We start from the raw sequence: 14,406 nt of genomic DNA, 5'->3' as shown, positions 1-14,406 counted from the left end.
AGCGCCGGCGTAGGTGCCCTGCGCGCGCCGCGAGCCGGCCGCCCGTTGCCGCGGGGGGTTCTGGGAGCGGTAGTCGCCGTGCCCGCCGAGGGAGGCCCGCCGCCGGCGGCGGGGCGGGACTCCCACAATGCATCTCGCAGTGCGGGGCGGGGCGGCTTGCGGTCATGTGACCGGCTGAGCCCGCCGCTTCCCTCGGGGGAGGGGTGAGGGCCGACAAGGCTAGGGGTCCGTGCGCGCGGCTACGGGGGCGGGGCCTCCCCCCCCCAGGTAGCGGGGGGGGCGGGGCCTGCGCTTCGGCGGCCGTTTAACGTGCGGCGGGTGGGGGGGGGGCGGCGGTTGGTGATGTGGGGGTGGGGAAGGTGGTCGTACTCGTTACGGAGTGGCAGGCGGTATCACAAGTCTCCGCGCTAATAAAATGACGACGTGTAGTAGGGGCTGGCCGGGCCCGGGGTCCGAGGGCAGGGCAGGTTGCGGAGCGGCCCTCAGCGGGTCAGCCATGGCGGCCGCTCTCTCCACAGTACCCCCTGCCGCCCCCGCGGGGTGGTGGGTCGCGGAGGGAGGCGTTTCCCCAGGCGAGCAGAATTATTAGGTAGCACCCAGCAATAGCATGGATAATAGCAGCGGTATACCTATCAATACATAGCAGCAATAATAACTGGGCATCAGCTGAGTTTTGACAAGGCCGGTGCCTCTCCCTTCAGAGGAGGTCATTTGGCAAGGATGAATGACAGCATCCTCATGCCACCGTTGTTGCTCAGTGTTTTGGTTGTCGTGGACTTGAGTAGTCACAGGATTATTTTCTAGCAATAATCCATGGGACGCAAAACTTGAGATCATTTTGAAGGTACCTGTCGGCTGAAGCTGATGCAGATGATTTTAATTCCTGCCTGTTTTGCTCATCAGGCAGGCCTGGGCAGCCTCTCCGGAAAACTGGATTCTCTTGTTTGAAGAAATGAGTGACCGCTCATTTTGAAGAAACTATAAAGCTGTATTCCCATGCACTGTGACCTTCCCCCCCCCCCCCCCCCCCCTTGCTAGTATTGTAAATGCCAGTTTTAATGGATGTTTCTTTCTTACTTTTTTTTCTTCCCTTTGGAGGACAACAAATTAGTCTAGATGCAGTAAATTGGAAGAAATGGAAGAAAGGAAAATCAAGAGGAGGAGCCCCAAATCATCTACCAGTCACCCTGCTCAGGTTGCTAACTCCAAGAAAAACTCAGTGCCAGTCAGTAAAAGTACAGCCTTTTCAAATCCTGCACCACAGCCTGCGGTACAGAAACCAAAGTTAAAACGGTAAGCTTGGGAGCATCTTGCAAGTTCAGTGGAAATGAGAGCCAGAAACCTGCCAATGCTCAGACAGTCTAAAGGGTATTTAGACTGGCTGGGGCAGAATGAAAAGAAAGAGCTTCAGACTCGTGAAAATTTTTGATGGTGTCTTTTTTTTGCAAAGTAATTTGTGTTTAATGCAATATAACGGTTATTTTACAGAAAAGGAAAGTGCTCAGTACTGTCCTTGTAAGCTTTATAAAGTGTTACAGAATGCTGTAGGCTTACACTGATAACAATTTAGCTGAAGAGATGATAGCCTGATGTGACTGGTGAAAGACAAGAGTTGGGTGATCAAATATGACAAATGGTGGGCATCATATAGGAGATAGCAGAGCCCCAGATGTACAGCTGTGAGGAACAAATAACATATTACATGACTGCAAGGTTGGAACTGACAAGTAGAGCAGGAAATGAAGGACATAAATATAACAAGATGAGCTAGAACTGGAATTTCCGGGTATTTTTTGTTTGGGAGCTCATCAGTGGGGGCAGCGGTAGCTCCCAGGCTGTACTTGTGTGCAGAGGGAGGCATTCGGCTCTTCAGAAGTACCATTTTGGAATAGTTTATGTTATTGATGATACATCTACTTCAGTTTGAGAATATTAATTTTCCTGCATGTTAGTATATTTCTTGGCCATGGCAGGTACAGTAGATCAATGAGTGAAGAGGGATTTTAAAGTGAAATGTTAGCTGGAGAGAGGCAGCCAAGTTTATTGACCTATAAGTATTAGCCGAAGATTAAATACTGAACTGTCCTTTTTGGCGCAGATAGTCTGTTTGAAGGATCCAGTATTGGCCTGATGAATAATGAATTTCTGCAATGTAAAGTCTATACCTTCTTTTTAGGGAAAATGTATTAATATTTTGAGGGAAATAATAATAAATACTAATGTGCTATAAATTGGCGGTTTCTGCAGATGACTGCACAGTTCACTTAAGTCTCAACACTATTCTGGAATGTACTAGAAATTAATGTCTTGTAGCCCACAATATTGCCTAGAGAAGAAAATGTCCTTTTTGCTTTAAGTTTTGGAAAAGTACAGTCTTGCTCAATTGTTAAGTGAAGCTTACCAAGCTGTGATAATGCAGACAGTTTCTTGAACTCTTCAAGCCAGAGTGGTAATTGACATCACAGTGGGAGGGTGAACTGCTGTTCCACAGTGGAGTAGGAGCATTTAATTCATTTTCATTTAATCCACAAGATTCTCATGAAATAAGTTTTCCAGGAGTATTCAAGGGAAGGGTGGGTCTTACTATGCTGTAAGCACTATTATCTTCATTAATTAAATAAAGCTTCTTTGCTAAGCCTATGACTTTTTTAATAGCCCATAGTATTTTGAATGTTAATTCTTAGGCTCAAAATTTTTCACTGAACCGGATTCTGAACAGACTCACCATGAGGCTGCAGAAGCAACCACGCCAGTGTGAGGAGGGCTGTGTGCACATATGGATGGGCAAGTCAGGGGTGAAAATAGTCCCTTACCTGAATTGTATGAGGTCAGGATGCAGTTTGTCTGTCTGTCTCTGGGTCAGAGATGGAATATGCTCCTTCTTACTGGTAATTGAGTGTTTAGCTTCCATATTGGTTGCATATTCATTTGGATTTATAATGGTTATTCAGCATCATTCATATAGTTTCTGTGGGCACATGGTGTTTGAATGAATTTTATGTCTAGAGAAAAATGTGTGGGGATCCAGAAATTTTGATGGTTTTGTTGCAGAGGGGGCTGTAGAGAATCTCTGGCGCATTTAACATTTGTTCAGGCATGGACTAGTTCCATTTGGTATGTGTTAGAATACTGGGAGATTGCTTTTGATGATGAGTTTTACTAAATTTGGATGTTATTTGAAGGTGGGAAGAAGAAGCTCTAGGAAAATTTATCTGGAGGCAAGGTCACCTTCCTGTATAGGTTATAACAAGTTGTCTTTCAGACTGGTTGCAGTCTGTAGGTGTTTACGACAACAGGAGCATATGATGGCTGAGGGTTTTTCTTTCTGGCTTAAAGAGAGTTTGCAGATGCTTTTTGGGGGATGTTATGTAGATAATGCCCCATGCGCCACGTGTCATTGTTGGGTAATGGTTCTCTTTAGGTTATTAAGATGGCCATTACATACGTATGTTCCGTTGATGTTTCCCACTATTAATAGGAAAGCAGATTGTTGGAATCCTTCATTTTTCAGTATCAAACTGTCAAGGTAGTAATGTTCTTCTTTATTCTTAAGACAAACTGGTGATCCATTTTTTAACTTAAAAGGAGTGATTGAAATACAAATTACTCATTTTCCATTTCATTTTTCAAATCCCAGATATAGCCTCGTCTTACATTTCAGATTCTCAGTGAAAGCACAAAGTAATCTTTTTGTTTTGTTTAATTTTTTTTTTTTTTTAGTGTAATAAAAGAGAAAGCCAAACCTCCAGGAGGTGAAGCAAAAGGGGCACAGGCAGCACCCATCCAGCATTCTTTTCTCACAGATGTATCAGATGTCCAGGAAATGGAAAGGGGACTTCTGAGTCTCCTGAATGACTTCCACTCTGGCAAACTTCAAGCATTTGGTAAATGCATGAATTGTCTGTATACAATAATTGTGTTTATAGCTATACAGTGGTAACATTTGCAAACAGATGAGCTGTATGGACAGTCTGCCAGTTTGTCATTTTGGTCTCTGCCATATGAAATGAAGTTTAACGCAATTAATTGATCTTACAGTCCTATTGTAAGGTCTTTCATGTGGGATTATTCAAATGCTATTTGATTGTGCTTCCCAGCATGGCTTACCGAAGGCAGTGCCTTGGCTTATGGATTTAAGGTACCAAATTTAAAGCCACTTATTTATGATAATGAGGAATATTAAGAAGTAACTGTATTTAGCACCTGATTTTGCTGCATATTAACACTTTTATTTGTAACAACTTTCATGTCATCCAATGCAAGTTGCATTTTACCCAGCTTACTCTTCTGTCTTAGCATCTTACTATTATTACTACTTCACAGTTGATGGAGGTTTCAGAAAAACCATGACACTTCTGCTTCCTTTTTTTCCCTATACTGAGTAGAGAGATGCATATGTGCTTTGGCAAGCTTAGTGTTAGATGAGCATGTTACGTTAATTCCACGCTGATTTTACAAGAGAACCTGAAAAGTCTGTATTATATACAGACATCAGTTACAAGAAAGAAACCCCCAAGGTGAATCAAAATTAGAAAGAAGGTTTACTGTGGTCATATTTAAAGTTAAAAACACAGGGCCTTCCAAAATCTGAGAGAAATTCAGAGTATAGAAAAAACACATATATTCTAAAAAACAGTTTAGTACATTTGGTAGTTATCTTAAGCGCAGCACACTATAAGACCAGAAATGATGACAGAAACGTCAGTCTGTGAAACAGGGAGAAATCATTGAGAAAGCAAATTAACTTGTAAATCTGATGTTTAAATTCTTCTTTTCTGATGTAAAAAGCTGTATCTTCACACCTTTATTTGCGCTCTCAGGTTTCTTTATCTAAAGCTGTTGCTCGTCCTTTTAGGAAATGAATGTTCCATAGAGCAGATGGAGCATGTGCGGAGTATGCAGGAGAAACTTGCTCGACTTAATCTGGAGCTCTACGGGGAGCTGGAAGAACTTCCTGAAGATAAAAGAAAACTAGCTAGTGACTCCAACCTGGATAGGCTGCTATCAGATGTAAGTACTGGGAAGGCAGAAAACACAGAACTTTGCCCACAGAACTCAGCTCAGGAAAACACCACTACTGGGGTGGGCAGTGATTTACAGTTGAGGGGAACATAGTTCTGTAATGAACCAAGACATAAGCCCTGCCATCAGCTTAGTTTTGAGAAAACACAGTACCTTGTTTGCCTTTTCTGTAGGCTGCTGTTTGTTTTGGTGAGTGGAGCAGTCTGGCTGTAAACTGTCTGAGGATCTCCCTGGAGATTTTCAAGACCCGCCTGGATGCAGTCCTGAGAAATGTGCTCTAGGCAATCCTGCTTTAGCAGGAGAGTTGGACTAGATGATCTCTAGAGGTCCCTTCCAACTCTGATAATTCTGTGATTCTGTGATTCTATGTAGAGATCTCTTTAGAGACAGCCAATGTACCAGGGTACTATGACCATTTTCCCTGTGGTCCATCCGCCTACCTGTAGGGGAGACCACACGTAACAAGGAATGTAGATCTGTATATTCTACACTTTCAGTTTCTCCTTTCTCTAGTACATTTCCTTAAGACCCCAAACTTAAAATCTCTTTAAATTTCCTGATAAACAGATTTAAATTTAATTTGGGACTTAGCTCTGTTGGTGTAGAATTCAGTGCAGGTTTGCTTTGCTTTAAGTAATAAAAATCATACATTTCAGCCCAAACTATTAGTGATTTGCTTCATTGTTTTAATTTAGTCATCATATCAGCATAATTGTTGCATTTGACTAACTGAAATGCCATTTCTGATAATTTCTGTCTTTATATTGCAGCTAGAAGAACTAAATTCATCTATGTATCCTTTTCCTTAAATGTCTATTTTGCATTATAATTATTAACTGTAATCAAATTACAGTATATTTCCCGAGTAACTGGTGTCTTCAAAGGAGTCAGATTGCTTCAGTAATGTCCTTTTTTTTAAATTAGCGCTGCTATACAGCATGGGTTTTAGGTTTTTCCAATATATAAATGACTGATCTTAACACTGTTGATTATAGGCTGTTTTTTCATATGTTGGTTTACAGACAACGTGTTGACAGTCAATGGCAAAGCCCATCAGAAGCAGTCTTTCTACATGCGCCTTGCTGAGACACCCTGCAACAGATGTACATAATAATATTCCTTCTATAGTATTCATAAATGTTCTGTCCCATGGATAAGTGAATCCTATTACCTTTTAAATTTTTTTCTAGAAATATGTACACTGATTTTACTGTGAATAGTGGGCTGACCTAATTTTTCATTTCTAGGGTCAGACTGTGGTTGAGTCAAATACTTCAGCAGAGCTTTCATAACTGAATTAATGTGTGCTCTTATCCCACCCAGAAGATGAAGCTAAATATCTTAGTTTGTCTTTTACATTACGCTTTTGATAAGCCAAGGATACAGTTGAAGAGCGTGGTGTTCAGTTTATACTGCAGTCTAGTTATTCCTGATGTTACACACTTAGTAGACGTTGAGGTGGGACTGTGGTTTGGGACTTAAGATACTGCACTGGTATATATATACATTCTCTGTGTCTGTGGAAAGCCATTTAAGGCTAGGTCTCATAAAGAACACAAGTGGAATGTGATAATAGTATCACATAATAGTGATAAAAATAATCTGCCACCCCCCTTGATCCACCAGCTAATTCTTGATATATTTAATGCTTAAGTCTCATCAAAGAAGATTATTATACTGGTTGAGAACTAGCATAGGACTTCATAGAACTGAATTCACCTGGTCTGGTGCATAACCATGACAGGACTAAGCATAGTTTCATGTAACACTGCTATCATCTTGTTTATACCTTATATATATGCAAAAATGTTATTCCTTAATGGTTTGCTTCAGCCAAAAACTACATTTAGCAGATACTCAAGATATTCCAAATAGTGCCACGGGCTGAAAGAACAGCTTTATCAATTTGGATTCTCCCAGAAGCTTTTTTTTTATTTTTCCTGACAGTGGAATCTTGAACTGTTGTTGGTTTGGGGTTTGTTGGGTTTTTTTGGTGTCTTTTTTTTTTTTTAATTAATTTTACACAATGAAGAATCAAAGTGCAAATCAAAGTGTTGATTTTTATTTTTGCACATTCCTCTTTGAGCACTGCATTATGTCAGGACTCAGTATCTAGAGTTTGAAGTAGGTTGTTGTGATGCTATGCTTTTTATTATTGCCTTATTTAATTGAAAAATTGGGGAAACTTGGAAGTACATTTCTTCTGCTCAGTGTTGTTCATATGGTTGAAAATGATATATGTATATTGAGTTCATTAGTATTTCTCCAATTTTTATGAAGGTAGTGATGATTTTGCCTTTCTGATTGGTATGTAGACAATCTGCATACTATATCTTTAGTGTTTTGTTGATCACTGATGCAACAAATTAATTTATTGTTAAAGTAAAAAAATTTAAATATGACATTTCCTTTAGAGAAGTTGTTATCTGTTCAGCTGTGTTAAGAAGATGAGTTCTTGCATGGTCTGAATGTTTGCGGAGTTTGCTTTTTATTACTGTGAATAATCATAAAATGTCACTAAATTAGAACTAGCATGCATGCTAGCAGGCCACATAATTTAATTAAGTATTGTGAAATTCCAAAATTGGGTAAACACTTATGGTTCAATAAATCCAGTATATGCAGTTTTGTAGTCATTCCTGTGTTATAAATAGTCTGGTATTAATTGATGTCATCTTTGTGTTCACAGTCAGAAAAAAATCCTTTATTAGTGTAAAGTCAGGCTAGTTTTAGATCTAAAGTTTCTATCCTGGTCCATCAAACTATGCCTTTCATTCTAAATTTATTTTATATTTGGTTTTTAGGTAATACATTCAGATTCTATACTGCATATACTGACTGCACAAGAAATGAAATCTTTATCCTTCTACTTGAAAGCAAAGGTTTTGTCAGCTCAAAGTGGGCATGTGGCCAGGGAACAAAAGATGCCTGCTGTTTGGCATCTTCGGAGAAGATGCTTCTTCAGCCACAAGATGTAGCTGTGGATTCCATTAGCTCCAGCTCCTTTTGGAATCATGAGTAGTGCCAAGTCTGCACTGTGCAGCTGGGGACAGAAAGATCATTTAAACACCACAGTGTGCTCTGGCTACAAATTCAGCCTCAAACACTGTTATTCCCTCCCTCACCTATCAGGCAAATCTCAACGGTTAACGAACCAGTAGGGGTCCCAGTTGGGCTCTTCCTTTCAGATGTTCTTGTTCTTTGCACGAGTCATCTCCTTTGTTGCTGAGATTGTCTAGGAGTTTTTGCATGCTGGTAAAATTACCACCACATCCCAGCCTGCTGCTGGGTATGTACCTGTGATGTTGTGAAACCCAAAGACAGCTTAGGAGAACTGGAGTACAACATGCTGCTCACAAAATGAAGCCAAGGGGTTTTTTCCACTCTTTAACCAATGATTTGGCAATTATCGTTTTCTGCACAGTAACTTCTCCCTGTCAGCACCATGGCCTTGTTTCTCTGCAGACTTCTGAAAATCAAACAAAAAAGCAGTGTGTTTTAGCCTCATGCCTCAAGGTGTGTAAAGGTTCAAGGCTACTTATGGTGGCAGACGTCTCTAGCAGAGCTGCATTTATACAAGCAAAATGACATTCTTCCGGCACACCTTGCTTAAGGAGGAGAGCTGTGCCCTCACTAGCGCCTTATTGCGAGTGCTGTATATTGCAGCGCTGTAATGCATAGTGGTCCCAAAACACATTTTAAGAATTAGATTTCATAGTTTAAGCGGTTCTACAATAAAGAGAATTCTTTTTCCTTTTGGGGCACTGTCATCTAATTCTGCTTAGGCTTATGACTTCAACACATTTCAAATAACTTAGGATTGTGTGGTCTGGTGGATGTCTTGATCTCTAAATTTCTGTAGCAATTTATGCAAGTACATAATGCATAGGTATAATTCGAGATATGGACATAAACCAGTATCTTTCTTGAGCAGCTGTTTAGAATTATATGAGAATTCGCACCTTTTTCTTTGACCATCTTAAGCCCACAGGCAATTGCAAGTCATGAAGAATGTATTAATTCCCAATAATTAAGAAATGAAAATTCTCGTATCTCCTCCTGGATACACATTTGCATCTTTTACACTCTTTATCTTTTGGATTCACACAAGAAAATTTTGCAGCAAGATCTTTGGGAGACTGAGCTTCTCTTTAGGCTGTTATAAACTAATCACATTTCTAGGCTCTCGCAAGAAAAGGAAAAAATCTACTGTAACATATTTGTGGACAGGCTTTTGTAATTATAAAAGTACATAAGTGGCTGCATAAAATGAGCTATCTTTCTGTTACTTCATTTCCTGAAAAGTTGTTTATGGAGATAAAAGTGTATTAACATTGAATGTTTCCTGGCCTGAACTCACACTGATAAACAGATACGGTGTTTCAAAGATGCTCTTTCCTGAGTCACTGATCTAGATTACCTCACTCCAAGAGACATCTGTGGAAACCTCAGTGAAGCAAAAAAAGAAAATAAAAATCAGGAAGAAAAACTAATAGGAAAGAAAAGTGTCTTAGAGAAAAAGATTTGGAAGAGAGGTGGCCAGCAGGTCAAGGGAGGGGATTCTTCCCCTCTCTGGTGAGACCCCACCTGGAGTACTGCATCCAGCTCTGGAGCCCTCAGCACAGGGAAGACATGGACCTGTTGGAGTGGGTCCAGAGGAGGGCCACAAAGATGATCCGAGGGCTGGAGCACCTCTCCTATGAGGACAGGCTGAGAGAGTTGGGCTTGTTCAGCCTGGAGAAGAGAAGGGTCTGGGGAGACCTTATAGTGGCCTTTCAGTACTTAGAAGGGGCCTACAGGAAAGATGGGGACAAACTTTTTAGCAGGGCCTGTTGCGATAGGACAAAGTGTAATGTCTTTAAACTAAAAGAGGGAAGATATAGACTAGATAGAAGGAAGACATTTTTTACAGTGAGGTTTGTGAAACGAACAGGTTGCCCAGAGACGTCGGCAGAGCTTACCTATCTCAGAGCTCACTTCTTGAAAGTGCAGATGGCAGCCAAATTTGGCCTAGACCATCCCAAAGCACGTGAGGATGCAAGCAGGCTTACTGCATGTTAGAGCTCTTCCTTCTAAATGCACTTGCATTTCATCACTCCTCACGCGACTGAATCTGGCACTTCATGTCAAATCTCACACACATGAATCAGTTCTGTCCATATGCAAAGACTGAGTTCAGAGGCTGTTTAGGATTACTAACACAGAACATGTTTTAGCCAGCAATACTTCCATTTTAATTAATTCATTTCTTTTTAATTACAAATAATTAAATTCACTGTCAGTGATCTGTTCCTTGAGCAATCTCGCTACCGTCATCACAAAACATGGGTTTTATTACCACAGCCCTCTTCATCGCTATAAAAAGAAGACAGAATACTTAATATGAATGAGCACATACCAAATCCTCTATTCGCTTCCCAGAACTACCAACCACCACGCAGCATGAAATATTTGATAGCGAGAAGACGACATCAGAGCAGGCCCCACGTAACAACTGCTCTGGAAATGGAGAGAAGATGTTTTTATTATTAGACCTGCATCAATAAAGCAGAGCAGCCTACACACAGTTCCAGGCTTCAGCGGGCTCACAGCAGGGGGCTGCGACAGCCTGACAACTGTTACAGCAAACGCAAAACAGCTGTAGATTGTTGGTAGTAAAATTGACATAAACTACGAAAATGAAATGTAAAATGTAATTGAAGCAACCAAGGAAACCTGCTGCTGCTCAAGTTCTCTGTACTGCCCCAACCCTGTTTAATTATTTACCTAATATTAAAATAGAGAAATAGTAACTAGACATGATTTATTTTCAATTCAATTAAGGAACTAACCACCAGACAATGTAGCATGGTTGATAAGTAGGTTATTCCTACCAAGAGAGTGATGAACTGTAGGCCTGGTCAGCAAACTGAGAAAACCACGTGGAACTGCCAAGATCAGAGGAGAAGTAGGTAAAAGGCAATTTCAGCAGGGGGAGATCACGACCACCGACTCATTGACCACCAACCCAAATGATACCACCTACTCAAAAGAGAACAATGGAAGAAGAGGACAGAGTCTGCACACTAGTTTACATGGGAAGCGAAGAAATCTCGACCAATCATTAAAGAGAATAACAATTAATATGTATTAATTGTTTGAATGTGTAATAATCAATGTATAAAAGTGGAGATTTTTGGAACTAAGGCATGCTGCCGTTTTGGGACAAGCACCCCATTTCTGTGCATTAATGGAATAAACTTGGAAATACCTCTGCTCTGTGTGTTATTGGCTTGCACACTGGGTAAAGAACACAGATTTAGGACAGGATCAGCTGGCATGTTTTGATTTCTAGATACCAACCGAGAAAGACCATGCTAGTTGCATGTTTGCGTCTTTGCTCTTGAGAATGGGCTACTATTGCTATGCCTTATTGTATAATTTCTTTAAAAATCATTAAAAGCTTGCAGGAAAAAAAATACTTCCCCAAATCACATCCTTTCAGGACTACTTTTGAATGAACAAAGGATACATCTGTGTCAATCTGGGAGCAGGGAAACTAATTGTATTGCTCTCTGAAAACCAATGCTCGAGATGTTCAAACTACTGGAGATAATTTCAACACAAAATACAAAGCAACTCTCAGAATGCAATGATTGATAAGGGTAACAGAGTATGCACATAAGAAAAAGCATCACAAATGCAAATACCTGCACTCACGTGATTTGGCTTTTGGTGCATAAATAGCTCCATGGAGGATCTCAACTCTCTTCAGCCTAAACTAGCTAAGACATCTTTGCCTTCTGGTGCAGCGGTGATTGTCTGTGGTGCACCAGGAGTACTTGCAATAGATGCACTGTAAAATGCAATGTCTTTAATTTAATGGAAACCATGAGGGTTTTATCCTAAGAATGCAACTGAAATTTGAAGTTGGCAGGAGACCTGCTTTCCAAGGCATGACAGTGTCTGGAAGTACCAGAATTCTAAATTCTGAAAAAATTGTTCCTGAAGCTCACAAAACTACCTCAGCAGATCTAACTTAAAGCCACAGCCATGGATTCAGAAAGGTACAGAAACAAAAAACGGCAGTTCCCACAAAGCAGCCTGGCACTCGAGGTTGCTAGTCTGAAATGGAAAACTTGATAGCCGTTTCTTAATTTTTGTCACACACATTTGAAAGTTGTAGCCCCTTGGGCTAAATCTGCCTTGGGAGAACATAAAAGTGTGCCAAGCATGGATTTACAAGGAAAATTATTAACAGTAATTTGTATTTTGCAAACATCAAAAGCATGTTTTTAAGCTCCTCGCTCCCCGTGTGACAACAGCACTGGGAAAGGCTTTCTCTGCCATCAAATCCACTAGGACATGGTATAAAAATAGAGTGGCTGAACTGCCTAAGTTTATAAATCTGCAATCCCATGTTGTTAGGTAATGAAGTTGGTTTTTCTGCCAGAAAAGCTGGGTCTTCACTAGCAAATTAAAACCCTATTACAATAGAACACACTATTACTTCTGTAAACTTATTTAGCCAAAGAACTGCTGGGGAGCTGGGTCGGGAGTAGAACCACCACCCCAAAGGCTCTTTGGGTAGGGTTGCACAAACATTCTGAAGCCTCCGAATTCGTGTGTGCTGGGAAAAACCCCAGCCGGGCAGGGCTGTAACCGTGCGCGTTAGGACACTGCTGGCGCTTCGCTCATTCTCCCTAATGAAAAGCCTGACAAACAGCAGCAGGGTGTAACAGCGGGAGGTTTTTAAAGCGTTGACTCTAGCGACTGTTTGCTTGGAGAACAACTCTACAGCACGTATTTTCGAAATCCTCAAGTTTCGTTTTTCAAGTTTCACTACTAAATTAGGAAAGTACCGTGTCATTTGAAAGGTGTATGAAAATGGGACACCCTCAAATAGAGTAAGGAATGGAAGTTGTTCGTTGTTACTACCCAACACTTTAACATGATCATCACACCCGTTCTGCGTGGATGTACGTTTAGACTGGTAAGCACTGTCTTTATGCAGAATTTGAAAAATATTAAAAAGATGCAAACTTTAAACCAGCTCCCTCTCTAGCATGACAGTGTCAGGGAAATTATTTTTTTGTCTCCGATCTCCAGCTCACTTCAGCAGTTTAACTCCGTAAAATAAATGCTTTTGCAACAGCATGGATATGCTCGAAGGAGGGAACCCAAGAACGCCACTGCTGGAGTCCCTTACAGAGCCCACACATCATGCTTTGGTGTCACCCACTCAACATTTTCCATTGCATCGCTGTAGTGGCACCACTTCCCATCACTGGTGCAGACACAGAAACCACGTGCACACAGGAAGTGGTCCCACTTATCGTGATGCCATGGAAAATCTTAAGTAGGTGACAAAGGCTTCCCCCAGCAAGTAGGCAAAAGGTTGGGAGAGGACAGTGCCAGCAGAGCTGGCCCCAGCTGACCAGAGGGATATTCCTGACCTGAGCAATGAAAGCTCAGAGGAAGGAGGAGGGGGTGTGGGGGAGACGTTTGCGGTTATGGCATTCGTCTTCCCAAGCAGCTGCTATATGAGCCAAATCCCTGCTTTTATGGAAATGGCTAAACATTTACCTGCTGACGGGCAGCAAACGACACTGAGCAAGAGCTGGAACAGACATGAGGCGAGCAGTTAATTGAACGTGGTCAGATAAAATTGATGCAAGTAAACCAGTATTTCTTAATACCTGGAGGAAACAATCGCTTAGTTATTTCAATAACTGTTCTCCCCTTAGCAACTTTGTAGTGCTATATGTATATATGTCCCAGGTGCTGATACCGAGGCGCTCCCTCTTCTCCTCTGCCTAGACCAGAACCATTACTAGCAGCATCTCGTTATGAGTAGCTTGAACATCTACTGAAGTAGATGAAACTACTTGCAGAGACTGCCTGCTATCACTTACAAAGTCTTTTTTCTTCTGGTCAGAAGGTCAGTCTATAAATGACTGACCAAGTACAAAGATCAACGCTCCAGCCAGAGTAGCACCAGGGCTTTTATTGCCAAGCTGAGAGACAAGAGGAGAGCAAGGGCTCCTCAGCTGGCAATTCTCACCACTTTTGTGCACAAAAGACCTTAAGTAAAACTGAGCCTGAATTCCTGTGCAAGCAAACTCATTTTTTTCCTGTTAAAACTACCGACATAATTAAACATTCCAAAAGGCATCTGTCTGCTCCCCGATGAATGGCATACTCCAGGCATGTCCTTTGACTGATGGTCTTGTTCTCAGACTAAGCGTGTGATGTCTGGATCCTGAAGAACAATAAAAATGAAAGCTGCAGTTCATCACCTACAGCCAAGAAAATCAGTTTTAATTTAATATTTCTCCTAATGACCCTTTCTCAGCTAGGTTTTGAAAAAAACAGTGACACACTTTGCGTAACACTTACTAAGGA

General features: G+C 41.2%; 1 protein-coding gene across 3 annotated transcripts; it reads left to right on the top strand.

The window, feature by feature from the left end:
• Positions 1 to 149: 149 nt before the first annotated feature.
• CCDC28A (coiled-coil domain containing 28A) lies at positions 150 to 7,646 on the top strand. Of its 3 annotated transcripts, XM_082481764.1 has the most exons (7): positions 150 to 203; positions 904 to 988; positions 1,099 to 1,293; positions 3,721 to 3,884; positions 4,856 to 5,010; positions 5,793 to 5,815; positions 6,856 to 7,646. In XM_082481764.1, exons 3-7 carry the CDS (start codon positions 1,136 to 1,138, stop codon positions 6,908 to 6,910), a joined length of 555 nt encoding a protein of 184 aa, XP_082337890.1. In that variant the 5' UTR covers positions 150 to 203; positions 904 to 988; positions 1,099 to 1,135; the 3' UTR covers positions 6,911 to 7,646. The 3 variants fall into 3 exon arrangements, with proteins under 3 accessions (XP_082337890.1, XP_082337889.1, XP_082337891.1); XM_082481763.1 differs by lacking the exon at positions 904 to 988 and having other exon boundaries at positions 192 to 267; XM_082481765.1 differs by lacking the exon at positions 150 to 203 and having other exon boundaries at positions 516 to 988.
• The last annotated feature ends 6,760 nt before the right edge of the window (positions 7,647 to 14,406 follow it).

The sequence above is a fragment of the Vanellus vanellus genome (assembly GCF_965231255.1).
Source record: "Vanellus vanellus genome assembly, chromosome: 3".
NCBI lineage: Eukaryota > Metazoa > Chordata > Aves > Charadriiformes > Charadriidae > Vanellus > Vanellus vanellus.
The sequence above is the reverse complement of the archived record's forward strand: the minus strand, read 5'-3'. Positions and strand labels throughout refer to the sequence as shown.

Bases quoted from the DNA above. Each gene is read 5' to 3' on its own strand.
- CCDC28A (XM_082481764.1), top strand. From the start codon at position 1,136: ATGGAAGAAAGGAAAATCAAGAGGAGGAGCCCCAAATCATCTACCAGT. The intron at 1,294-3,720 runs GTAAGCTTGGGA...TTTTTTTTTTAG, and splicing joins CAGAAACCAAAGTTAAAACG to TGTAATAAAAGAGAAAGCCA. The intron at 5,816-6,855 runs GTATCCTTTTCC...GGTTTGCTTCAG, and splicing joins GAAGAACTAAATTCATCTAT to CCAAAAACTACATTTAGCAG.